At 37.6% G+C, this 26,311-nt stretch overlaps 1 protein-coding gene across 1 annotated transcript in view; it reads right to left on the bottom strand.

Moving 5' to 3' along the window:
• Positions 1-1,029: 1,029 nt before the first annotated feature.
• LOC306867957 (OTU domain-containing protein 7A-like) overlaps positions 1,030-26,311 on the bottom strand; it is an 82,602-nt gene continuing 57,320 nt past the window's right edge. Inside the window, exons 6-13 of the mRNA XM_079413915.1 lie at positions 24,524-24,625; positions 23,819-23,946; positions 19,836-19,948; positions 15,095-15,222; positions 14,205-14,354; positions 4,142-4,256; positions 3,309-3,393; positions 1,030-3,035 (exon numbers count right to left, since the gene is read on the bottom strand). Of these exons, the coding sequence (XP_079270041.1) occupies positions 1,518-3,035; positions 3,309-3,393; positions 4,142-4,256; positions 14,205-14,354; positions 15,095-15,222; positions 19,836-19,948; positions 23,819-23,946; positions 24,524-24,625 (2,339 nt within the window). The 3' untranslated portion in view covers positions 1,030-1,517. The remainder of the gene's footprint in view (positions 3,036-3,308; positions 3,394-4,141; positions 4,257-14,204; positions 14,355-15,094; positions 15,223-19,835; positions 19,949-23,818; positions 23,947-24,523; positions 24,626-26,311) is intronic.

Genomic DNA, 26,311 nt, shown 5'->3' with positions numbered 1-26,311 from the left:
TCACCCACAGTGCAATCTCATTGGTCTATTAAACATAAAAGATGTTCTGACTGGCTGTGAATTTGTTGTGTCTCCGAATTTTCGTTTTCATTGTACACATGAAAATTTCAGCTACTAACATTCCACATTTCACCTAGGACATTTTACACTGCTATGTAATCTATGAGAGTCAAAAACCTAAAATGCTTTCAAGAGGTAGATTTGTACCTTTAAATATCCAATTTTACATTTATAGATTTAGATGTTTCTATGTATATTATAATCACAATTGTGTGGTTAAGACTAATATTCCTGAGGACAAATGAAATGGAGGTGAAGGACCATTTTGGCACATGAGAGGCTAGCATGGCAGTGTTAGCATGAGTGCAACAGAATGTTGATGAGCAGTTGCCAATTGCTTGTAGCCAAGCTGTGTCATCAGTGAAGGTATAAAACAGTTGACAAATACACAGTTTCATAAGCTTTCCACCTTTAGTCCACTGCTGAAGCATGTAAGGGTTTGCATTTCATATATATCCTCAGGTAAGGTGGTTCTTGTAATTTAGCATTCGTGAGCATGACTGTGTTATATATTGCAAATACAGAAAGCAATGAATGGAAGTCAAATGCTTACTGTATCGGATGTCAAGTTCAAGTAGTTCACAATAGTGAGGTTTCATTTGATATCATGATGGAATGCAAACCCTCTTCCACTTTATATTACAATAAACTGTAGTATATATATATATATATATATATATATATATATATATATATATATATATTTACTTCACAAGATCAATCCAAAAGCACACTTTGATATGCCAAATATTAAATATTTTCCACCATAATAATCCCTGTACAGCAGACCTATTATAATCTTATCTATATCCCGTAGAATCATATGGGGAAAAGTAGAATATGGCTGACGTCATGAATGCATAGATAAAAGGGGGAGGGGTGACAGTTGTTACCAAACTTATTGCTTTCAAAAAAATCAGAGTGCTGAACAGTGCATCTCCCTCCCTTTGTAATTATTTGCAATGCACAGCAAATCAATGTTATTTAATATTAAGATTCCAAAGAGCTATGCTGTAAAGTATTGCATTATAATGACCTCTAAACAGAGTTTTCCCTTCCATGATTTGGGAAGCTCCATTAGAGACTGACGTATGCTTTTACATCTCTTTCTGCAGGTACAAGGAGTTTTACAACACAGACTGAGCAAAATGCACAGACGAGAGCTTTTACTCTAGAACAAGTAAAAGACTGAATTAAATCGGACATAGGACAAACAATAACACAATCTCTGGCCAAAGCTGTAAACTGATTCTGGTTGCACTTCCTGTCATTGTAAAGCAGTGTTCGTTCGCTATTGAGAGTAAAGTAACAAGAATACAAGGAGGCTGATCTTAAATATAGTAGGAAAATGTTATGCCAGTTCTTTGTATCGCTTGCAAAGTGCAAAAAGGTGGTGGTGTTGCTGTTCTTTTTCACACACATTGGGGGTGGCTATATATGTGCCCGCATTTGCAGGGCTATCCAGGTCGGTGCACCTTCACCTCTCGTTCCCTGCGTTTCAGCTCCTCTCTATAACAGTATGAGCAAAAGTACTCTGTCTCGGGCCGGCCATAGAAGGTGCAGTTCTCCCTCCTGCAACGTTTCTGCTGAAAACAGTACATTGGGCAAACACCACTCTGCCCTTTGGTTTTGTCCTGCCCCAGCCAGGCATGGGGCGCCGGGTCCTCATCTGCAAACTCCAGACAGTCCCGGATGTCGCCAGTGTTGAAGCCGTTGGTATAAGTGTGGGACTTATGTTCCCCAGGCATGTTGTACGGGAGGGTGTCTACAGCATTAATCGTACGGATACCAGACATGCGGGCTGGGCTGTAGCTCTGAGAGGACAGTGAGCGGTTTTGCTGGGGGTAAGTGGCACAAGTTTTGAGAGTGCCGACCATTGGCTTGTAAGACTCATCTTGGTAGCTGGATGACTGCACATTGACATCCCTCAGATGAATGACACTGTGCCTCTGGATAGGTGGCGTATGGCTATAGTGAACTGAAACAGGGACGGGTCCAGGTCTCTTAGCACCGTTACTAGGGGAGGAGAAAGGGACAGGGGACATGGATGATCCTGGGATGGAAGCTGGGATGGGTATTGGGATAGGGGAAGCAGCAAGCTTTGGGCTTCCCCTTTCTTGGACCTTCACAGCCTGGGAAGGATTATGGCTAAGTTGTAACACCGGTGAGCAACTCTCAGGTGGAGAGCTATCTGAACGCTCCCTTTGGAAAACACTCTCCTGTTCAGGCTTCTTTAGTGCCACCCCATTGGTCTGAGGCTTCTTCTCAGCCTCAGCCTTTCTCTTCTGTTCCTGCTCAGCACTGAAGCGTTCTTGGGCACTACTTAGGTAGAAGCTGATCATCTCTTCATGGAACTGGTGTCGGTGGCTGGTGAGCAGCAACCCAGCGAAAATGAATTTGCGCTCACCTTGCATGGCTGCCCGAAGTATGTTCAGGCTGAGTTTGACATCTGTGCTGTACTTCCAGTTGTCCAGTGTCCGATCACCCGAGTTTTTGCCTGATCCTGGCGGTCTCTCAACAGGTGAGCTACCAGAAGCACGGTCTGTAGGAGAGGGACTGGTTGCCTTTTCTGAGGAGGATGTGCTGGCCGACTGGCCTGACTCCTCTTTGCTCCCTTTTCGCGTTTTCGAGTCCTTTTTCTTAGATTTCTGCTCTCCGTTCTCTACCGTTCGACCATTTGTTGAAGTGGACTTGCTGATCTTACCATGAACAAGTCCTCCAAGGCCACCCATATTCTTCTTAAGTTTGATACCCAGAGTCTTGCTGAAGCTGCCCAGTTTGTTGGCCACTGAGTCTGCCCTTGTTTTGTCTTTGTCCTTTCGCTGCTTGTCCCTGTCCTTCTCCTTACTCGACTTGCCGTTATTGATGTTGGAGTTGCTGCAAACAGACTCCCGATCCGAGTCCATGGATTCTGCCAGAGACTGTACATCCTCACCTGCAGAGGCAGTGGGCGACTCGGGCTGAGCCAATGGAGCCTGTAATAGATAGATCAGCCATTAGGACTCAAAACTGTAGTCAACAGCAAGTACTGCTGTCAAAATTTTTAGAAAAGGGGCAAACAACCACAGTCCTGGAGGGCTACCATCCTTAAATCAATTATACCTGAACCAGTTATTTAAAGTTTTCAGGATTACTTGAAAACATAGCCAAGTGTGTTGGAGCAGAGTTGGAACTTATGTCTGCAGGAAGGTAGCCTTCAGGAGCAGGGTTTGCAACCCCTGTCAACCAATAAATGGACGACCACTTACCCTTGTTTCAGAAGGAATTCGAATCCATGTTACATTCATGTAGTTGTGCAGAAGGTTTAGTTTAGCTTCCAGTGATAGAATAAGACTAGAGAGAGAGGAGAACATAGTCACACGTCTCTTCTAGAACCTAATTTGTAGCTCAAAAGATTTATCAGCTCGAATGAGGCATTGCAAATTCTTGTCATCTCTTATGTGCCAATGAGGGGATGGAAGAAATTACAAACAATTTGAGGCATGCAACTAGGAACTCAATCAGTGCATAAATCTAGTCACCAGGGAATGATAGTTTGTATTTATCTGTCCATTATGGAGCCAATGGACTGGGGGCCAAATCATTACAGTTACTTCAGCACAGATGTTTGTTTTGGTCTATGTTCTTCCTTCTGTAAGTCATGGCTGGGGTGGTGCTGCTGCAATTTATTTATATGCTTTAATTGGCTGACCTCTGCAAAGTTACTCAGATTTGAAAGTATCCTGTACAAGTCATCTTAACCATAAGACTAAATGTAAGAATATGCAAGTGATAAAAGTTTGGAACATGTACAAGCTTAAATGACCGAATGAGTCTTTAAGATGTGTCAATCAAGCACCGATCGACCTCTATTAGGATAATATGCCCTGGTTCCATGTGCTGGGAACTTCTGAACAGATTTAGTCCAATTTAATCCCTCATATGGTAGCGATAACATATATATAGAGGCCTTCATTTGGCCTCAATTGACCTTTGTCTTAATTACCCCTCATTTTGGCTAGAACATGCTCATAAGTTATTCAATTTCTCTAAGCTTGCTGTAGGGGTGGATGGAGGATGATAGAGAAAAGAGGGGTCTTACTTTGCCAGTTTAGCATTGTCGTTGTCATCCCTCCCCCACTCCCAGTCCCTCCCAGGGTCCACCGCGAAGTGCAGCGCTAGCAGCTTGTGCTCAGAATCAGTCAGTGGGATGACGGCTGGAAGGGAGGGACAAAAAGACGAGAGGAAAGATTGTGATGTAACCTTAAAAACCAGGTTGCAACCAGTTTCCAAACAGATTGAAGCAAACAGTGGACCTAGTTTTTGACTGGATACTAGGACTAGGGAAGAGGTGTACTTGTTTAGATTACACTGCTTAGCTACGGTACTTTTAAAGGAATAGTTCACATACAAATTAAGATTCTGTGATTATGTTTGATGTTACTTATCTGTGCCATAGCCATCATATCTGATTTAGCAGGTGAAGTTTATCAGTGCATAATGGCTTAAATTTATGGGCTGTTCTCCTCACAAAGGGTCAGATTTTTCATTTTTAGGGTGGACCTTTCCCCAAAAACTGCTACAGTGGTTTGTTTCTTTCAAAGAATCATCGGTTACTCCTTCACTACAAGGTATGACAAAACTGCAAAAATGTAAGAGAAACACAAATCATATTTCCATGATTCTAACACCCATTTGACAGGAAAAACATTTCAACATTAATCAAGAGGTATGTTAACCGTAAGTTAACAGGCCTGGGTGCGGCACTCTTTCCTAAAAAGAAAATATCACGGCCTTCCATCCGTTCTAACTACTTCTCTTTTTCCCCCTTTCCCGTCACTGTATTTGTCACTGTACCTGACTAGTCTTTTTAAACCACAGGCACCAGACAGAATAGAAGGGAAAAGAGAGAGTGAGTTGAAAGAAGAGAGATAAAGAGAGAGATTCAGTTCTCGTGACTGTTGGAAAATACAGCATGTTTGAACAGAGAACGTTCCAACCCCTTCTGTCACAACCATACACTCACAAACACGCACACACTGATAGAACAAACTGTCTTCTCTCCTCATGAACGGCCTGCCATTTGTCAGGTGACTGCTGGGTAGAACACACGGTGTACCAATGATGAACATACTGCTCTTCGATGACTCATTTAAATGACACTATGTAGAGTAGGAGTGAGAGACAGTAATGAATAAATGTGTGTGTGAAAGAAAGAAAAGGTCAAGGAGAGAGAAAGTACTAGGAGAGTGTTTGTAATAGGGCTGATAAAAAGTAGAAAAAAATCAAATCGTGATATGGATGTGTAAGATTATTATACCACTAAATTTACATTCAAGATTTATGTTCAAGATACACATTTTTAACAGATGCAAGTTATTATACAAATCTACTAATATGACACAATCACAAAAAAGGAGATTACTCTCTCTTCATATATATATATGGATTGAGGAACATTTTTAAACCTATTATTAAAAAAATTGCAGTTCAAATCACAATATGTCAAAACAATCACTTTTTTTTTTAATTATGCAACCCTAGTTTGTAGAGAAGTGTACCATCTAGCCATTTTCCACTGCAAGACACGAGCATGCTTGAAGCACACTTCCTCCCTGTTGAATTTTAAATCAACACACGACTTTGCCTCCCACCCACATCTTTTAATTCACAATCCTGGTAACAAGAAGTGCCATAAATGTCCAGCTGGTCTACTGAACATACATACAATCCAAAATCTCAGTCCACCCTCTAGGAATTTCCAACTTTTATTCACTTCAAGAACATTTTGTCTTGAATATGCACCTTTCATTCAGTTTTTGTAAGTTTTCTCAAAAAACAAAGCGATTATTATCCACCATGGATTTACAATCTCATATTATTACCGTATCATGATACCAGCACAGTACTTTTTTGTGAAGTTTTGGGGAGCATGACAAAAGAACAATTGTCAATGGCTACATTTTTTGTATTCAATTCCTCCAATGGAGCTTGATGAGTCGAACCAAAGAGCACAAAGAAGAATCATCACATTGCAAACTTTGATTTGAAGAAAATAAAATAAAAAACTGAGGTAAAGGAAGGCAACATAAAGCAGGAATTGTGGGTTCTCAGGTGCGTGGAACAAAAAGAAGATTTAGTCCAATAGTTAGCTGAATTTGTTCGCACACTGCAAAAAACAGACCAAAAGAGATCTACCCAAAAATCTAATTATCTATTTTTCATATGCAAAAGTGAAGAAAGTGCAAAGTGTATTAAAAACAGACCAGAGAGCAGACGTTTCAGCCTATGCTTTCGTCAGTGCTCATGAGGCAAAAAAGCAACACCACACTTATATATACACAATTGCAAATTGTTGACAGCTGATCTTAATCAATGAGGGATAATTGTCATGCCAAAAATTTCCCTTCACAAAAAACATGCAAATTCCATCTCTTCATTTAATCTTGTTGGGGTTAATGATTTCAACTAAAACATGACATCAAACATGACATCGTTTGCTGAAATCAGTCAGATCACAGACCCAAAAGCAACCACCTTTACGTATAACCTTGAAGACTTAGAGACTATTCTTTTTCCCAAAGATGAGACCAATGTTCTACATTTAGAGACAATCCAAAACTCCATGAAGCGGTTCAAATATCTGCTGCAGAAGGAGACACGTCTCAACCTCCATGGTACTACTCTCAGTGAATATTGGAGGGCTAGCAGGATTCCCAGGGGTCTTAGGTCCAAAAGTCTCCAACAATTGGGGGAGATGATCCAGATTTTTGTAAAAGATGGTGCGAAATTATGAATAAGGCCTCTCTAGATTTGATTATTTTAGTTGTTGAATACACACAGAAAGAATTAAAGAAGATAAAAGAAGAGATTGCAGAAACCAGGCCTCGATTGTGTCCTCCTATAGAGAAGCTAATTTCAAACAACAGTTAGAACTTCTAAACTCATCTCTGCTTGAATTCAAGAAGAATCTACAACAGAAAAAGATAAGAAAATTTCGTAGAGATACTATGGATTACAAAGGAAACAAAGTATATCCCTGTCTTAATCGAGGTGGCATTTCTGTCAAGTCATCGCGCAAGGTCCACTTTCAAGAGGAAACCTCCCACACTTCAGCCTCCAGTGGGGACAGTGATTCGGGTTTTTTAATGGATCATTCGAGCGACGCAGACAATCGTCGGAAAATCTCACACCATTATCAACTACGACGAAGAAGAGGAGGAATGCCACAACTCAAAAGAGGGGTGCTCGTCAAAGGACAACTTGATCTTCAATCTCACAGGTAAGGAACTCCAACCGCATCACCAGGGATGAAACCCAGCGTCTGGTGATGTCTATGCGTTCCAGACTTCAGGCTGTAATTGACTGCAAAGGATTTGCAACCAAGTATTAAAAAGTGAAAGTTTGATTTATGATTATTATTCTGTCCCATTACTTTTGGTCCCTTAACAAGTGGGAGGCACATATGCAAACTGTTGTAATTCCTACACCGTTCACCTGATTTGGATGTAAATACCCTCAAATTAAAGCTGACAGTCTGCAGTTAAAGCACATCTTGTTCGTTTCATTTGAAATCCATTGTGGTGGTGTATAGAGCCACAAATGTTAGAATTGTGTCGATGTCCCAATATTTATAGACCTGTCACCTGACTGTACATAAATAAAATAAAGCCAAGATAAGACTGACTAAAAGAAGAATATATCATTACTTCGCAATCTCATATACAACTATGTTTCTTTAAAAGGAATGTTGTTCCAAGACCAACAAAAGATGTTGATCCAAAAAAACATCTAAGTTGCCAAAATCATTTACCCCAACCATGACATTCTTTTCACTGTTATTGAAACACATAAACTTCTGGCGCATTTGAGGCTATGAGGTTTCTTCCAGCACTTTTTGGGTCAAATTCTTGGGGAGTCACACCAGGACAAGAAAGAGCATCCAGAGTCCAAACTGAAAGAAATGTAGGTGGAATTCCCAAAGTAGAGCACACACTGTTCAGAATAACACACACAATTGTACACGTGGGCATGCACTCATACATAGACCTAACCAACAAGTACCCCATTGTGTTCCCCATCGCACACACAGATACAGTTTCCCACCAGAGAAGGGTCAGACGGTGAACGCTGGAGCTATGTGGGGTTGTGTCCCGACTCCTACACTGCAGCTGTCCTCCCTTCTCTGGCCCGGCATACACACTCACACGCTTCAGCTCGCACTGTTGTTACCATTTGGGCCGGTTCCAGGTCCAAACACCGCCACTGCCAGTTGTACCCCGAGGGACTAGAGCATAATGTATTTTGTATCTCTTCTGGCAGTCATGTAGACCTGTCCTTGACTGACCTGCCTCAACTACATACTTTCAAAACGGTGACGTCAAGGCCACTCTCGCTGAAGGAACGAGGGGCATTGATTCCTCAAGTATCTGTTGGTATTCAGTACCCCTACATTGCTTGTCTGTTGTTATAGTTGAAATACTTTGACTGGATAAACAAGCGAGTGATAATGGACAAGTAATCAGGAGATGACGAGACTGCAAATAAGGTCTTTCGCTGAGCGCTGCGGTGATAATACAAACAGACGTTGTTGACAGACAACATTGCTCATGGAGTCTGACATGCTACATTACAAGCGCATTACATGCAGAGTTTATTCTGTTGGCACGAGGGGGAGGTTGATGTATGCCGAGTTGGTCTGGCTGCACGACATGGCACCGCCTCAGGAAAGTTAGGCAATGAGCGGGAATAAAGTCATGTGAGGCATGTGTGATATAATCCTTTTGAGAGTGACTCCCAAAGCATTATTTCCCGGGATCGTTGTGGTTTTCTTGACTCTCCCCCCTCTGGTGGGTGATATCAATCACTGCAGTTGCACCCACTGAGGAAAACAATTAGTCCGCTTTAGTCACGCAACCCGTGCTTGTGCTTGATGAGGTGTGAATTCAGGAGTTTTTGTTCACAGTTGTGTATTTTACAACCACAGTAAACAATAATCGCAAGGCTAAACAAAGCTTCATGAATCTCTGAAACATGCGTGGGAATGTGATTGCCTACATATTTTCCAGAGACACATAAAACACGCATTCAGTATACGGAAATATCTGTAGGCCTCCTGATGCTTACCGCTGATTGCGATGTGAGGAATCTGGATGTTTTTAACCTAAGCTTGGCTTGAGTTGGTCATGGCACAAGAAGGTTTTTCATTCTTTCAAGATGAAAGTTTAAAAGCTGCTTGCTGAATGCCAAATAAAATAGAGGTCTTCGTAAAGCTGGACAGGCGTGTCTTAAAATAGCAACGCATGTTTCCTAGGGGTTGACTGGTGTCATTTAAAGTGTAACCACAGAAAAATGAAGGCGCACTAAAGAAGTGCTAGCATGGCACGTCACAGGGAAACCATTCAGTATGTCTGTAATGGATAGGAGGAAAGAAAAAAAACTTCAAAAGGGCCTTAAATCACCAAATGAGTTTAAAATCAGTGACATATTACAATTACCCTGTGGTTAACAAAAGATTACAAGTGAAAAAACAGAAAAGTTAATGAAAGATATTTGACCACATTTTGTTCTCTTTGACAAATACTTTCAGCTAACGGCTAATCTTAACAAGTTGGGAAAGTAATGGCCTAATGGTTAGAGAGTCGGATTCGTAACCTAAAGGTTGCGAGTTCGAGTCTCAGGTCTGGCAGGAATTGTCGTGGGGGGAGTGAATATACAGCGCTCTCTTCCACCCTCAGTACCACTTGCTCAGTGCCCTTGAGCAAGACACCGAACTCCCAAATGCTCCCTGGGCGCCACAGCATTGGCTGCCCACTGCTCCGGGTGTGTGTTCACTGCTGTGTGTGTGCACTTAGGATGGGTTAAATGCAGAGCACTAATTCCGAGTATGGATTACCATACTTGGCCACATGTCACTTTCACTTTCAGGAAGTGACCAACTGATGATTTCATGAAAACAGCTTAATAAAGGGACTAAACATTTTATTTGCAAAAAATGTTTCAGTAAGCTGTAGAGTTACAGTATAGCAAATACAATTAGCTTAATAGAGCCAATGTAAAGTCCCTGCCATGATATAATAGCTGTGTCCGAAACTGCTCCCTGTCCCCATCCATCTATATCGGATGTCTGCCATTTTGTAGTGCTGTCCGAATTCTGAGTGAACGACTTAATTTCCTTCATTCGTTCAACACTTTATAACTACAATGTACTCTGATTTTGAGTGTACAACCGATATACAGTCCCTATTATTAAAATATATTATGTAGGCATTAACTGAGTTTAATGTTTTACAAATTTACTGAGGTGTCGTTGTTAATTTAGAAAAATCTGATGATAATTTGGTGGATGATTTAAAACTATTCGCTAATCTGTAGGTAGTGTATTCATTCAAATGTAAAACTAACTTTCTAATATTGTGCACTGAACTTCCATACACTATATAGGGATTAATGAATGAGTGAACGAGTGAGTGATTTTGGAAACAGCTGTGTGCACATGTGAATAAGAGTCTGAACATCCATTTTTAATTTCTATGAAGAATGACAAGAGCATAGAGAGGATAAAATTGGCTAGTCATTTTAAGACACCATAAATTCACTCCGTTTTCTCCAGCGTAGACACATTTCCAATTGAAACAGGAAATTTGAAGTAGACATACTGAAAGGCTTGTCCCTTTTATTTATTTTTAAAGCTTTAATTTACATCACAGCTGTTAATGTTGCTATTTTCTATTGCTAGTCAGAAGAATGTGGTATTAAGGGCTGGGGCCTTTTTCATTCTAAAGGATTTGTTTGGACAAAAACTTGACCTGCCCACAAGTGCAGGATGAGTCATCAATATTTTTGCTCTGCTTTTTTAGAAGAAAAAAGACAAAAATTTCAATGTGCAAATATGCTAAAAACCTATTTATTTTAGTAACGTTTAGAAGTACACTAATATATAGATGTTAGCTTCAAAGCTAGCATACATCGAAAGCCACAAGGGAAGAAATTCCACAGGTCTTTTGACACAACTCTTTCTCTAACACAGACACACACAAGAGTCTCAGTGTTCTCAGAAAACCGCTGGCACCTGAACACACACTGGGCAGACGGGCACTCCCTGGCATACCCGAGCGGAAGATGCAGGGGGAGGGGGTATCACCCACCAAGACAGCCACACAGAGACAGACTCTCCGTCGGGAAGTGGAAGAAGGGAGGTAGGGGTTTGGGAGGAGCAGATTAGGGCCTAAACCACATGCAGTGGTTGGCTTGGACTGATCTGCCCTAAATGGCAGAGGCCAAGCGGTTCTTTAGGGATGGAGAGAGAGAAAGAAAGCGGGTAAGAATAGAATCAGGGGAAATGAGTCAGAGGGAGATGCCTTATTGTGTGAATGTGTGCATTTGTGTAAAGGAGTGGTAAATGTGTATATGGGGCCTCATGGTACTAACTGTCTCCAGACACACAGCAACAGATGACCTCATTCGGCTCATAGGAAACCAAGGCAGGCGCTCTTTCACCTCACTGCATAGCATGAGTAGTGCTTCCCAACTAGATGTATTTTTTAAAGTTTTAGATTTGGGGTCATTAAATACATAGGACTTAAATTGTAAAGTTGCTGATAGTTTTAAAAAACAATCTCGTCATTTTTCTTTAATGATTTTTCTTTATGTTTAAGAAAAGAAAACAAAATAGTATGTGTACAGTACGTTATCAGTTTGTATGGATGAGACCTATACAACTTGCATGTCATTTTTCATACTTGTGGAACAAAGTTTGTTTAATTTCACCATATAAAACTGCAAATAACTTTTGTGAATAAATTTGCTATTAGGTCAATCTTGAGGAAAGTTTCTAACCTGTCAAAACTAGCTCAGGTCTTATGAAACTACTTGTTTAGTCAGTCAAATGTGATAAAGTTTAGTTTAAAAGTATAATGTAATATAATATAAAAATGACACGTTTCTTAAAAAGGTAATCCCCGAGTTTCCCGTGGATAAATTACACACTTCACAGAAAGGTGGAGGCATTCCAGACGGGAGTGTGCAAGGTGTTTTTCTTTTATTTTCCGAGTAGCCAGTCATTCATATCCTGGAGAAATGTGACTACAGTGAAGGCCTCTAATCTGTCAACAATAGGTCAATGGGTACGTGAGGGTATGCAAGGAGGTTTCCTGTGGTTAACAGAAGGACAGCGCGCCATCTAGCGGAATGAACACTAAACCAGTGGTTCTCTATATCACCCAGACATGTTATTTACATAACCTACAGACAATGCCGTCTATATTCAATTTTATGGCACAAAATATGGTGCATGAAATATGCTTTTGAGAGTTTTATTTATTGTCAAACTAACATGTGACTGGGGCTAGTTGTCAAACTTTTTACTTTTTTCTAATTAACATTTCTCACAGTTGTGACAAATAGCCCGGTGTCCCTTAGAATACTCATTTGATTTTTCATGGTGTCCAAAGGTCTCATGCCACAGGCAAGGTTTTGCTCATCCTTGACAGTTGGTGTGTGTTTGTGCCTGGCAAATGCCCTGACTGTGAGACAACTGCAGTGTGTATGTGTATGTGTATGTGAAGAGAACAGCTGTACTGACAACTTCAGTGTGTCAGTGAAATGGGGGTTAGAGAGAGAGAGAGGGAGAGAGAGATAGATAAGCATGCGCAGATCTCTGCCTGCATTCCCATTCAGCCCTAGACAACATCAGCCTATTGTGTGTTGTTTTACCTCACGCTCAAACTGGCACCACTGCAGTGAACACACAGACTTCTGAGGGGGCGAGGCACATTATAGTGCACATTACACTCTACTGTACAGATTGCAAGATAGACCATAATGGTCTAGAACGGAGACTCTAATTCAGACAGACAGCTAATAATGTCCTTACCTGGGAGCCAGACTCTCAAAAGACAGTCTGAAACAGTATATTAAACCATATAATTCCTTATTTTTTTCCTCTGTCTCAATCTTTAATCGACTGGAGTCTACAAAATGTGCTTTTAATAATTGATAAAAGGTAATTCGATTTCAGGTCTGCATTATTCATTTAGCATTAGATGGATTCAAGTCCAATCTTTGCAAAAACAATTCTAGATCATTTCAATGGAATGAATGAACCAGCAAACAAAATAATTACATTTCAGGGAAGTTATACACTTATGCAGAATTGCATACTAATATGATTTTTATACTAATTCTACAGTATTCAGTATAGAAAATGCACAGTATGCAAATTTTCAATATGCATGGAATACCTGGGGTTCAAGAGAACCTGAAGCAGACCTAATACTATCTGGGAATTTCAACATTAGATTATGTAAAAAATTGTCACTTCATTTTAATATAATATAATATAATATAATATAATATAAAAATGAATGTTAAGTGATATCCAGTATGACATATTTCAAAAAGGTTGATAAGCCACCAATTTCCTCTATAGATAAACTATAAATAAATTCCATATAAAATAGAGGTATTCCACCTGTACACACAAAAAATAAATAAAAACATAAATATAAATACAAAAATCTTCCCATCAAGCGGATTAAACATGAAAAATAAAATTTATATATTAGTCATGCATTAAAAATAAATCAATAATTATTTTCTTTATTTTCATCACATAGGAAAATTCTATACTATTTTGTATTAAAAAAAATCAATTAAATGCTACAACTGCATTTAGGCACCACATCACAACAACATAAAGTACATTTTTAAAAATGGATATTCATTTCTAAATTTTCTAAAGATTACATTTAACTGTGTTATTATTCATGTTTTAAAGATTAAATTTAAGTGAGTATTGTATGATTGCAAAGGTAATCTAAATGTAAAAATATGTGAAAATAAGCATGCACAATTAAATATCCAATATCAATACTGATACTGTTTTTATGCTATTTCTCCAGATGTTTCATTTTGTTGTCTGTTGACATAAGTGGCTTGTATTTACTTCAATATCTAGAGCAGATTTTAAATACGTTATGTTTAATAAATTATTGCCTGTAAAACTATTTAATCTACTTAGCATTCGTGCCCTAAAGCATCTGACTGGAATTAACTGCAAAATCATTAGAGTCTACATTGGATTTTATATCAATTAGCATAGTTACTTAACCCTGGCTGTATGATCATGTTATGTGATTGTTTGATTCAGTCTGCTGTGTGTCTACCTTGCTCTCTCTGCTGGTCTCTCTGCTCCATGGACACCAGGGCTGAGAAGTGGGCCTGGTCGTAGGCCAGCACCAGCGGGGAACAGTGACAGCGGTTAGGAGGCACCTCCAATGGCAGGTACAGCCCTCCAAAGGGAATGGGTGCAAAAGCTGCAAGGTATAAGAACAACAAATGGTTAATTTGTCTGTACGACACTTAAATGAATCTAATAAAAAAAGTTAAAGACTAAAGTCATACTAAAATGTTTCATTGACATTGGTGGAACTGAATCTTAAAGGAATAATTCATCTAAAAAATTAAATTAAATAATCTTCCCCTCCAGTAGGTCATCTTTGGGTCAGTCCGAATTTGTGAATGAATCATTTAGAATCTTGAATTGATTCATTGAAAAGGATTGACTCAAAAGAATAGTTTGTTAATGAAACTACTTCTCTCATGAGCATTACAAGGGGAACTAGGGCAGAAGTCAGTATTTTCCAAGACAACAGTTTCTCACATAAAACTTTCATATGGATTCAGAAAACTGGGAATGTATTGGTCAACTTGGTCTGCTTTGTGTCAGTTTTGAAGTTTGAACACTGACGTTTGTAAGAAAGTCATGGTTTGGAATGACATGAGGGTGAGTAAATGACGGAATTTAAATTTTTAATCCTTTAAAAGCATTCAAGCATGTAATTACAGTGACTCAAAGTTGAGTTATCAGGTGTTTAATAACTCCCGATAACAGTTTTAATTGGTTTTTAGCTAGAAAATAAAAGTTGTATGCCATTGAAAAAGGTTTTAAATAGAAAACACTATGAAGCCCTCTAGTGGTGTGAATAAAAAAAAAACTTCATATTTTCTAGCTGGTATAGCAAATGTGGTTGAGTTCTTGGATTGTGAGACTTGCCTTCCCCTCCAGAGTCTCTGAGCATGGTGTCAGCGATCACCACGATAGGTCTTCTCAGAACATGGGCCAGTACAAACACATGGAACTCCTCCAAGCTCTCGTAAACTGGGTCTTCTGAGTTATCCACCCTTTAGGAGAGACATACACATACAGTGACATAGTTGACAAACAATATGATTCTTTGTTTATTGGTTAAAGCAAGGCACAGTAGCTTCCAATTCACCATGTTACGTCTAAAGATTGACAACTAATTCAAGTGAGCTTTAGAATTCTCTTGGCAGATTATATAAAACTGCCTAAAAATTTGAAGGAGAAATTTTGGATAATAAATCATATTTTCTAAATCCATTATTATAATGAACTACACCTTAGAATGGCCACAATTCTCCAGCTTACTGCATATGCCTTCTACTTTTTCAAAATACCATGCAAAGCATGCATAGCATGTGAAAAATGCTATGTTTTTGCAAAACATAATAATAGAAATGGAACTGTATGTTTTAAAAAAAAATTAACAGTTACTCATTTCAAGCACTTTATCAGTACTAACCACCAAACCACACACACTCATACTGTGGGTGGCGAAACATCTACGCTGCATTCAGAAAACAAGCAACAAAGTCACATTCATAGTAATATAGTAACATAACAATATAACATCTCATACCTCATATTCAGTAACATAACAATATAACATCTTGTATCTTATTATTATTATTGCTACCTTTCTGGGCCTTGAACGTATCAGTTGCACTGCTGTCTATGCAGGGTCAAAAAGCTCTAGGATTTCATCAAAAAATATCTTAATTTGTGTTCCGAAGATGAACAAAGGTCTTACAGGTTTGAAATGGCATGAGGGTGAGTAATTAATGACAGAATTTGAATTTTTGGGTGAACTATCCCTTTAAAATGAAAACTTCTGACATATTTGTCATACTGTGAAAGTCCAGCATAATAAAAAACTTCCTTTATCCATTGCGGCAATGCAGCCAAACACATAAAAAGCATAAAAAGGCAAACCTCTCCAACAAATAATATCCTTCATGCACAGTACCATCACTAATCGGACTATTCTTCATCATGCAGAGCGATTTATTAATACATCCCTTAAGTTACACTGTCTTTTGAAACTGTTATAGGCTTTTAAAATACTGCATCAGACTTACTAAACATTTTATTGAAACACTTACTACCTGAATAAACTGTCATTTCAATCTTTTGGTTCTCTTACACAAGCCAAAAAAGGAACCAGTTCATTTTTAGCTCACTATTGTGAGAGCAGACAGAACTGTGATCACTCTGAGAAAAACAGGAAGCTATATGTTCCAATCCAGAAGACTCTGAGGTATGACCAGAGACCTGGCGGTTGATGCTTTCACTTCCAGTCAGGCTGATTAAAGGTAAGAGGTAAGTTTCCTCCTGAAGCAAGATTTGGTCGAAACTCTTTTGACCGCAGCGCTTCAGTTGACACTACTGAGAGGAGAAACCAAACCAAACTGCTGTCTGTCAGCGCAGAGTTTCCACTACGCTGATCTGTGACCTGAGATCAACTGTACTGGTTGACACGCTCAGTTAAAGGTGAAATAACTTCTGTAGCAGTAGCGTCATTAAATGGAACTGCAAAACTATGGACTGTTTTCAAACAGGTAACTCAAACACTCCTCCTGTGTGCCATTGGTCGAACAAACACTCCAAATGCATGCTATTGGTTGAAACAGTGTTTCTATGCTGGGCTACAGAGGCACAGAGTTACACTTTTGAGAGGAATCGGGCTACGAGGGGTTTACTTATAGTTGTCTCTGCATGCGAAACTGAGAAAGAAAAAAGTCTTTTAACAGTGAAAAAATACACACTTCATATTTAAGATGAGTGTTTCCAGTTCCGTGGTTATGGATTTGAAAGACACATTTCAGAAAAATCTGAATCATTTTCTAAATCCACTATTTTCAGAACTATGGGTATTCATGAAGGATTACTAGCATACTGTTTCTGCATACTACATTACACAGTATATACTTGATACCACTATTTAAATAAAAACAGTATGTGTAACAGTAATAAGTAATTATAAATGCTTCAAACATTAGCAAGCAACTATTATCTTGGAAATGAAATGTTTCAGCCATAACCTTCCTCACTTTCATGTCGTTCCAAACCTGTACGACTTTATTTCTTCTGTAGAGCAAAAAAAAAAAAAAGAAAGAAGATATTTTGAAGAATGTTGAGGTCCAAAAAACAATGGGCCACTGCTGTTATCCTTAACACAAACAAAATATTTTTATTAATGGAAAAAAAATAATAAAATAAAATAAAATGAAAATACTGGATTAAAAAAAAAAAACTAAATGAAAATTAGAAATGTTGCCTCAGCAACTAATGGGAATAAACTGAAGTAGTAAAATTAGTAAGAGAAACAAAACAAAAACTAGTGGAAATTACATAAAAAAATATTAAAAATAAAACACGAATGAAATAAAAATTAAAACTAAAATATAAAGGTAAAATCTAATTCAAAATGTTATTAAAACTATAATATATATTAATAATATTAAAGTAACACTGTATTGGACCCTATTGACTTCACACAGGTTTAGAAAGACATGAGGGTCAGTAAATGATAATATAATTATGATTTTATTTGAACAATCTCTTCAATAATTTCGAATTTTAAACAATTAATATTTACAATAAATTCACCCAGAATTCCCATTTGTGTTAAAAATAAATAAATCAATAAAAATATATTTAAATCAATTTTAAAGATGATTGAAAATTAAGGCTGATATTACCTTTGGTTCAATTCTCCCATTGGAAATGTGAGGCACATTGCATTGTGGGACACAGTGTTCCACACATTCAGAAAACATACAGCAGAAAGTGTAGCAGTACAGGTGCATCTCAATAAATTAGAATGTCGTGGAAAAGTTCATTTATTTCAGTAATTCAACTCAAATTGTGAAACTCGTGTATTAAATAAATTCAATGCACACTGAAGTAGTCTTTGGTTCTTTTAATTATGATGATTTAGGCTCACATTTAACAAAAACCCACCAATTCACATCTCAACAAATTAGAATACTTCATAAGACCAATAAAAAAAAAACATTTTTAGTGAATTGTTAGCCTTCTGGGAAGTATGTTCATTTACTGTATATGTACTCAATACTTGGTAGGGGCTCCTATTGCTTTAATTACTGCCTCAATTCGGCGTGGCATGGAGGTGATCAGTTTGTGGCACTGCTGAGGTGGTATGGAAGCCAAGGTTGCTTTGATAGCGGCCTTAAGGCCATCTGCATTGTTGGGTCTGGTGTCTCTCATCTTCCTCTTGACAATACCCCATAGATTCTCTATGGGGTTCAGGTCAGGCGAGTTTGCTGGCCAATCAAGCACAGTAACACCATGGTCATTGAACCAGCTTTTGGTACCTTTGGCAGTGTGGGCAGGTGCCAAGTCCTGCTGGAAAATGAAATCAGCATCTCCATAAAGCTTGTCAGCAGAAGGAGGCCTGAAGTGCTCTAAAATTTCCTGGTAGACGGCTGCATTGACTGTGCACTTCAGAAAACACAGTGGACCAACACCAGCAGATGACATGGCAGCCCAAATCATCACTGACTGTGGAAACTTCACACTGGACTTCAAGCAACATGGATTCTGTGCCTCTCCACTCTTCGTCAGAACAGCCACACCTTTCAGTAATGACCCTCTGTGACTTACCCTCTTTATGGCGGGCGTCGATGTTCATCTTCTGGATCATTGCCAAGTCAGCAGTCTTCCCCATTATTGTGGTTTCAAAGAACAAGAGTTACCCGGAATTTATACTGTATGGATGGTCATTAATTGAAACTCAAATGTAAATATTCTAATATTTTGAAAAACTGATTTTTGACTTTCATGAGCTGTAAGCTCTAATAATCAAAATTAAAACAAAAAAAACTTTTGAAATGTTTTACTTTACATGCAATAAATCTAAAATATATGAAAGTTTCACTTTTTGAAATAACTTACGAGAAAAAATGAACTTTTTCACGACATTCTAATTTATTGAGATGCACCTGTAAGTATGCTATTTTGAATGAAGCCCAAAATAATGGAATGCTCCAACCACTGCCACCAGGTGGCAGTGTCACACATTTAAATGAAAACAAAGTGATTTTTCAACCACAAAATAAGCTCAGCTTCACTACATTCTTCTCCATGCATTATAGCAGTCCCTTGTATAGCAAAAGAAGGTTCTTGATGGGTTCTTTGTGTTTTGTCTAATGGCATAGTGTCCATCTAAAGGTCATGAGTTAAGTGAGGTTACTGGATGGAGTTAATCTCTAGTGGCCTCTAATGGCAGTCTGAGTGCATTGAGTGGGTCTGTGGGAACCGTAGCTGGGCTTATTGGGACAGTCCATAGCTTGTCATTAGTTTGACTGCATTTTATCCAAACTTTGAACTTTGAAGTGGAAATTATTACACATCACCTATGGCATACTGGTTGATGCCCTAAAAAATTTACATACATATACATAGTAACGTATGTATGAGAAAGTTATGATGGGTGTAGGAGTTTTTTTTTATTCTGTAGCATTTTATGTAAATTGTACTATTGTTGTAAATGGTTACACAATTTGCATAAGAGGAAGTGTTTGTGCTTGAAACATCTATACAGTAGGTGGGAATGGAAAGGCAACTGAATGTGACATAACAAGATGTAACTGTTTGTCTATATATATGAGGGTGTGTGGGTGAGCATTACCCTCCGCTGGAGTTGCCGTTCTTGCTAAAGTGTGTGCGCGGCTCACTGGAGGCCAGCTTCAGCAATTCGTTCCACTCTCTCTCCCATTCCTCCTCGGTGTACACCAGCCCCGACTACAGAGAGAATATATCGCTGATTTACAACATTTCCCACAACATTACTTGAAACATTTTCACTTGATATTCCACCGCAGATGTCCCATTTTATATCCATCACACCCGTCAAAACCACTTGTGCTCATATAATAAATTATTACTTCATGTTTACTAAAAACCCATTACTCAAGAAATACAAAGAATTAAATATATAATATTAATTATTAATTTATATAGAATGTTTTTTAAATTTTATTTTGATATAAAATTAAACATTTTATATTTTAATATTACTAAACATTTTATCATTTAAAAACAATAAATAAATATAATTTACTTTAATACTAATTTATAAATTATAATTAAATAAATTAAAACATTTCATTAGTAAATGGAAAAGCAGGAGTTTGCACAAACGTAAGCGAAAACCTCTGAACGTATTTAACAAAATTTAACGAATTTTTTCCTCTGCACATGCACTTTTGTTCAGTTTTATAGTCTGTTTTATCTCAATGGCATCAATATGCACAAGTTCTATAGGAAACACACCCACTCATTCGCTCTCCTCCACCTCTCACACAAACATTTCCACATCCACACCCACTCGTTTCTTACAGCTTTAAACACTGATACTCGTTCAGCAGAAGCTGATTCAAGAGCTCTGGGCCTTCATGACAATGAAAACAGTGCAGCTAATAAAGAATTCAAGGATTTGCTATCGATCACACTGCTGATTTCCTGTCCTCCAGTATGCTGTAACAGCAATAAGCTCTTACACTAAAAGCTGTGGAGGAAACACACAAGCTAATCAGCAGAGGTGTTTATGGGGAGAGCCATTATGAACTGCAGGCTGATGTTTACGCTTTAAAACTACACACTTGGCAGACGGATTCTTACAAAACTACTTGAAGGAAGTGCATATATTGTGCTTGTAACATCTAAGTAGGCACCAAAAGAAGCAAATTGAGGACTAAAAAGAAACATGCCTGTGTAAACACAAACCAAACTACAGCTAACACCATATTAGCATAACATGCACTGCTGTGTACAACCCGAATTCCGGAAATGTTGGGACGTTTTTTAAATCTGAATAAAATGAAAACTAAAAGAATTTAAAATCACATGAGCCAATATTTTATTCACAATAGAACATAGAAAACATAACAAATGTTTAAACTGAGAAATTTTAAAATTTTATCCACAAAATGAGCTCATTTCCAATTTGATGCCTGCTACAGGTCTCAAAATAGTTGGGATGAGGGCATGTTTACCATGCTGTAGCATCTCCTCTTCTTTTCAAATCAGTTTGAAGAATTCTGGGCGTCAAGGTTATGAGTTTCTGGAGTTTGGGTGTTGGAATTTGGTCCCATTCTTGCCTGATATAGTTTTCCAGTTACTGAAGAGTTCGTGGTTGTCTTTGACATATTTTTCGTTTAATGATGCGCCAAATGTTCTCTATGGGTGAAAGATCTGGACTGCAGGCAGACCAATTCAGCACCCGGACTCTTCTACTACGAAGCCATGCTGTTGTAATAGCTGCAGTATGTGGTTTTGCTTTGTCCTGCTGAAATACACAAGGTCTTCCCTGAAATAGACGTCGTCTGGAGGGGAGCATATGTTGCTCTAAAACCTTTCAGCATTCATAATGCCTTTCAAAACATGCAAGCTACCCATACCGTATGCACTTATGCACCCCCATATCATCAGAAATGCTGGCTTTTGAACTAAATGCTGACAACACGCTGGAAGGTCTCCCTCCTCTTTAGCCCAGAGGACACGGCGTCCGTGATTTCCAACAAGAATGTCAAATTTCCACTTTGAAACGGCACTTCTGGACCATGTTCACATATGCCTTCCTTTATGCTTGATAGAGCTTTAGTTCGCATCTGCAGAGCATGGCGGATTGTGTTTACCGACAGTAGTTTCTGGAAGTATTCCTGGGCCCATTTAGTAATGTCAATGACAGAATCATGCCGATGAGTGATGCAGTGTCGTCTGAGGGCCCGAAGACCATGGGCATTCAACAAAGATCTTCGGCCTTGTCCCTTACGCACAATTTCTCCAGTTTCTCTGAATCTTTTGATGATGTTATGCACTGTAAATTATGAAATTTAAAAAGCCTTTGCAATTTGATGTTGAGGAACGTTGTTTTTAAAGTATTCCACAATCTTTTTACGCACTCTTTCACAGATTGGAGAGCCTCTGCCCATCTTTACTTCTGAGAGACTCTGCCTCTCTAAGACATCCCTTTTTTAGCTAATCATGTTACCGACCTGATGTCAATTGACTTAATTAGTTGCTAGATGTTCTCCCAGCTGAATCTTTTCAAAATTTCTTGCTTTTTCATCCCTTTGTTGCCCCTGTGTCAACTTTTTTGAGACCTGTAGCAGGCATCAAATTTTAAATGAGCTCATTTAGTGGATAAAAGTATAAAACTTCTCAGTTTAAACATTTGTTATGTTCTCTATGTTCTATTGTGAATAATATATTGGCTCATGTGATTTTAAAGTCTTTTTGTTTTCATTTTATTCAAATTTAAAAAAATGTCCCAACATTTCCGGAATTCGGGTTGTAGTTTATTTATACAAAAAATATGATAAGGATAGTTTTAATATGAAAATAAATATGTAAATAAATAATATGTAAATAAATTAAAACAGTATGTTTGAGAACGTGTGTAACAGATGCTAACATAGTAGCAAAAATTTAGTAGCCTAGTTACAAAATTTAAAATTGCAATAAATAAAATAGGTCAAACCTTTTTAGTATTTGATTTGTTTCCTTAATTTCGTTAAAGTAGACAGCTAAGGAAACAAATTCAGGACTAAAGTGAAACATACATAAACCAAAACTACCATAAACACAATATTAGCATAATATGCATTACTGCTATTTACTATTTGGTACAGTGAGGAAATCGGTCGTTTATCCATGAAAAAAAGTACTTAAAAGTACTTAGTGTACTATGTTTTAAAGATTAAATATATCAAAACAGTATTTTTGCTAAACAGATGTTGAATCTTAATACATTAGTTACAAAATGGCAAAACATTTGTACAAGGATGTTGATTATGTTGACTACTCTTACATCTGTCAGAAACAGAAGTGATTTAGAACAGAAGGAAAATGATAACAGTGAGCCTTAATGCTAATTCATTGGATTTAGAGATACATATAGAAGCATAGAAGCTTGTTTCCGATATAAACTCACAAATCTGACTTTCTTTCTCAGAATTATGAGGTACATCTGGGTTGATAGTTTTGTGGATAGTGTGCCGATATATAGCGTAACTATGCTCGCAGCGACCCGAGTTCTATTACCGTCTTGAGGTCCTTTGCCGACCCCGTCCTCCTCTCCCCACCCAAAGTTTTCCTATCTGCTCTCTACTGTCCTATCCAATAAAGACATAAAAGCTCATAAATATAACTTAAAAATGAAAAATATTGTGAGATAAAAACTCGTAATTGTGAGTTATAAATTCAAATATTTAAGGAAAAAAAAAAGACTGGCTATTTTATATTTCACAATTCTGACTTTGTATTTTGCAATTCCATGTTATAAAGTTTATATCTCGCAATTGTGAGAAAAAAGTCAGAATTGTGAGATAAGAAGTCGTTACCTTTTTTTATTTTTTTTCAGTGGTGGAAACAGGCTTCCATAGATACACGCAACTCCAGTTTAAAAGAGTACTAAGTCATTTTTATCGCTCATAACTTGTGGAGAGAATTCTAGACCAAGATTAAACTTTTTAGTGCACATGTGTTGAACACCTGTGTTCATGTACACTATCAGATGGAGTACACATTGCAAGGCTAAGTGTTCGGTTGTACGCATTCACGAAGCATTCATGCCAGAACTTAAGTATATTGTAGGTGTTAGTTGCCAACCTCTTTGTTCTGTTGAGTCTGTTGCCACCTCCACCTCCTCTTCAGAGCTTCTCTCTCCGCTCCGCTCTTCATCATGGCATACAGACTCTTCCGCAGCACCAGATCCCGGTCATGGAAGCCCCACATTCCTGGAAAACACGAATAGCCAAACACACGACACCATATTATTCAGAAACATACTACAGTGAAGTGTTTCTGTTTAAAAGAACATCACATGAAATCTGAGACTGAATGGCTCTTTTTTCCAGGTGTTGCAGGTGTTCATGCAATATATGTGACCCTGGACCACAAAACCAGTCTTAAGTAAATAAATAAGCTTTCCATTGATGTATGGGTTGTTAGGATCTGACAATATTTGGCCAAGATACAACTATTTGAAAATCTGGAATCTAAGGGTGAAAAAAAAATAAAATATTGGGAAAATCGCCTTTAAAGTTGTCCAAATGAAGTACTTAGCACTGCATATTACTAATCAAAAATGAAGTTTTGCTATATTTACAGTAAGAAATTTACAAAATATCTTCATGGAACATCTTTACTTCATAACCTAATGATTTTTGACATTAAAAAAAAAAGATAATTTTGACCCATACAATGTATTTTTGGCTATTGCTACAAATATACCCCAGCGACTTAAGACTGGTTTTGTGGTCCAGAGTCACATATGTGACAAGTGTACATGAATGTGAATTCTGAAAGTCTCACCTAAAGAAGCTGCATGCAGAAGACAGTTGCCGTCTCCTGTTGTCGCTAACGGAAGTAGCTTCTTACAGCTGGTGCACATGGTGGACCACCAGTTTAAACGACCTACAGAACGGTTTAAACACAATGATTTAAGTCAAACATGGACCAATAAACATCACCCGACATCCCAACACGCTCTCAAAACTAAAATCAACCTTAAAAATGTTCTAGTCATGCAGCCAATTATCTTTATTTAACCGTCACAGGCACTGTTTAGTGGTTTGTGATTGTCCAAGTGTTGGTCGATTGTGATTTTTCTGTTCATTTTGGGCCCTGAATACAAAATACATATTTGTTTAGCTTAGTTATAATGCATAGCTCACTAAGCATCGGTTTTTTTCTGGCATGCAGTGGAAGAATAAGCGGTCCTCTGCAGCTCTGGGCCCTGAGGTGGATTGAACTGGGCATTGACCATTCGTCCATTCTTTTCTCTGGAGTTGGTAAAGCTCATCGCGGGTGAAGGTCAGCGCCTCCACCCTCAGCCCCTCTGCCCTCCCTTGGGACAGAGTCTTCCTCCCACAGTCCAGAAGTATTTCCAAAGCCCTGAGGCCATGTCGACCCTGTTAGCATTTCGCTATAGTATTTTGCTTGCACAGGCTGGAAATGCATCCTTGCAATACTTGATCTTTTGCTAATTAATTTTTAGAAGCTTTGAGTTTATATGGTTTTGTACCACTTTCAGCAAAATATTTAATTTCATAACACATCGCAATAAATAAATAGATATTCAAGGCATTTTTAAATACTACGTTTAAATAGAATAATAATTATTATTATTATAAATAAATAATAATAACACTACTAATACTACTAATAACAATAGCAAATTAATAATAATAATAATAATAGATTTAATTTAAGTTTTAAACAAACAAATAAATAAATGATAGTGAAGTCATTGACTCTTATTGTAATTAAAATCAGAATTTCTTTTGTGTTTCACTGGAAAAAAAAATGTAAAGGATGTCAGAATCCGTATCCTTTGAATGACATATCCTTTAAATCTTAAAACATATATTTTTTATAAAACATAAATAAAAATAAATACAAATTCAGAGTAAATTTTTAAAATACTACATTTAAATGGAATAATAATAATAAATAACAACTATAATTATAAATGAACAATAGCAATAATACATTTTATTTAAATTATAATTATAAATTATTATTAATAATGATTTTAATTAATATAAAATGTTATTATTATTATTATTATAGAATGAAAATAAATTACGTTTAAAATAAATAAATAAACAAGTTTATTGCCTCATATTGTAATTACAATCTAAAAAAAAAAAGATTGACACTACCGGTCAAAAGTTTTAGAACAGTAAGATTTTTTTATGTTTTTTAAGGCTCTTCTGCTCACCAAGCCTGCATTTATTTGATCCGAAGTACAGAAAAAACAGTAAAATTTGGAAATAGTTTTACTATTTAAAATAATTGTTTTATATTTGAATACATTTTAAATTGTAATTTATTCCTGGGGTTTTAATGCTGATTTTTTTTGCATCATTACTCCAGTCACATGATCCTTTGGAAATCATTCTAATATTCTGATTTGCTGCTAAAAAAAACATTTTGGTCACACTTTATATTAGGTGGCCTTAACTACTATGTACTTGCATAAAAAAATCAGTACAATGTACTTACTGTGGTCATATTGTATTGCAAAACACTTTTGCTGCATTGAGGTGGGATAAGGGTAAGGTTAGGGACAAGTTAAGTGGTATGGGTAGGTTTAAG

Source organism: Barbus barbus, assembly GCF_936440315.1.
Source record: "Barbus barbus genome assembly, chromosome: 50".
NCBI lineage: Eukaryota > Metazoa > Chordata > Actinopteri > Cypriniformes > Cyprinidae > Barbus > Barbus barbus.
Note: the sequence above shows the minus strand (reverse complement) of the source record. Positions and strands in the feature narration are given on the sequence as shown.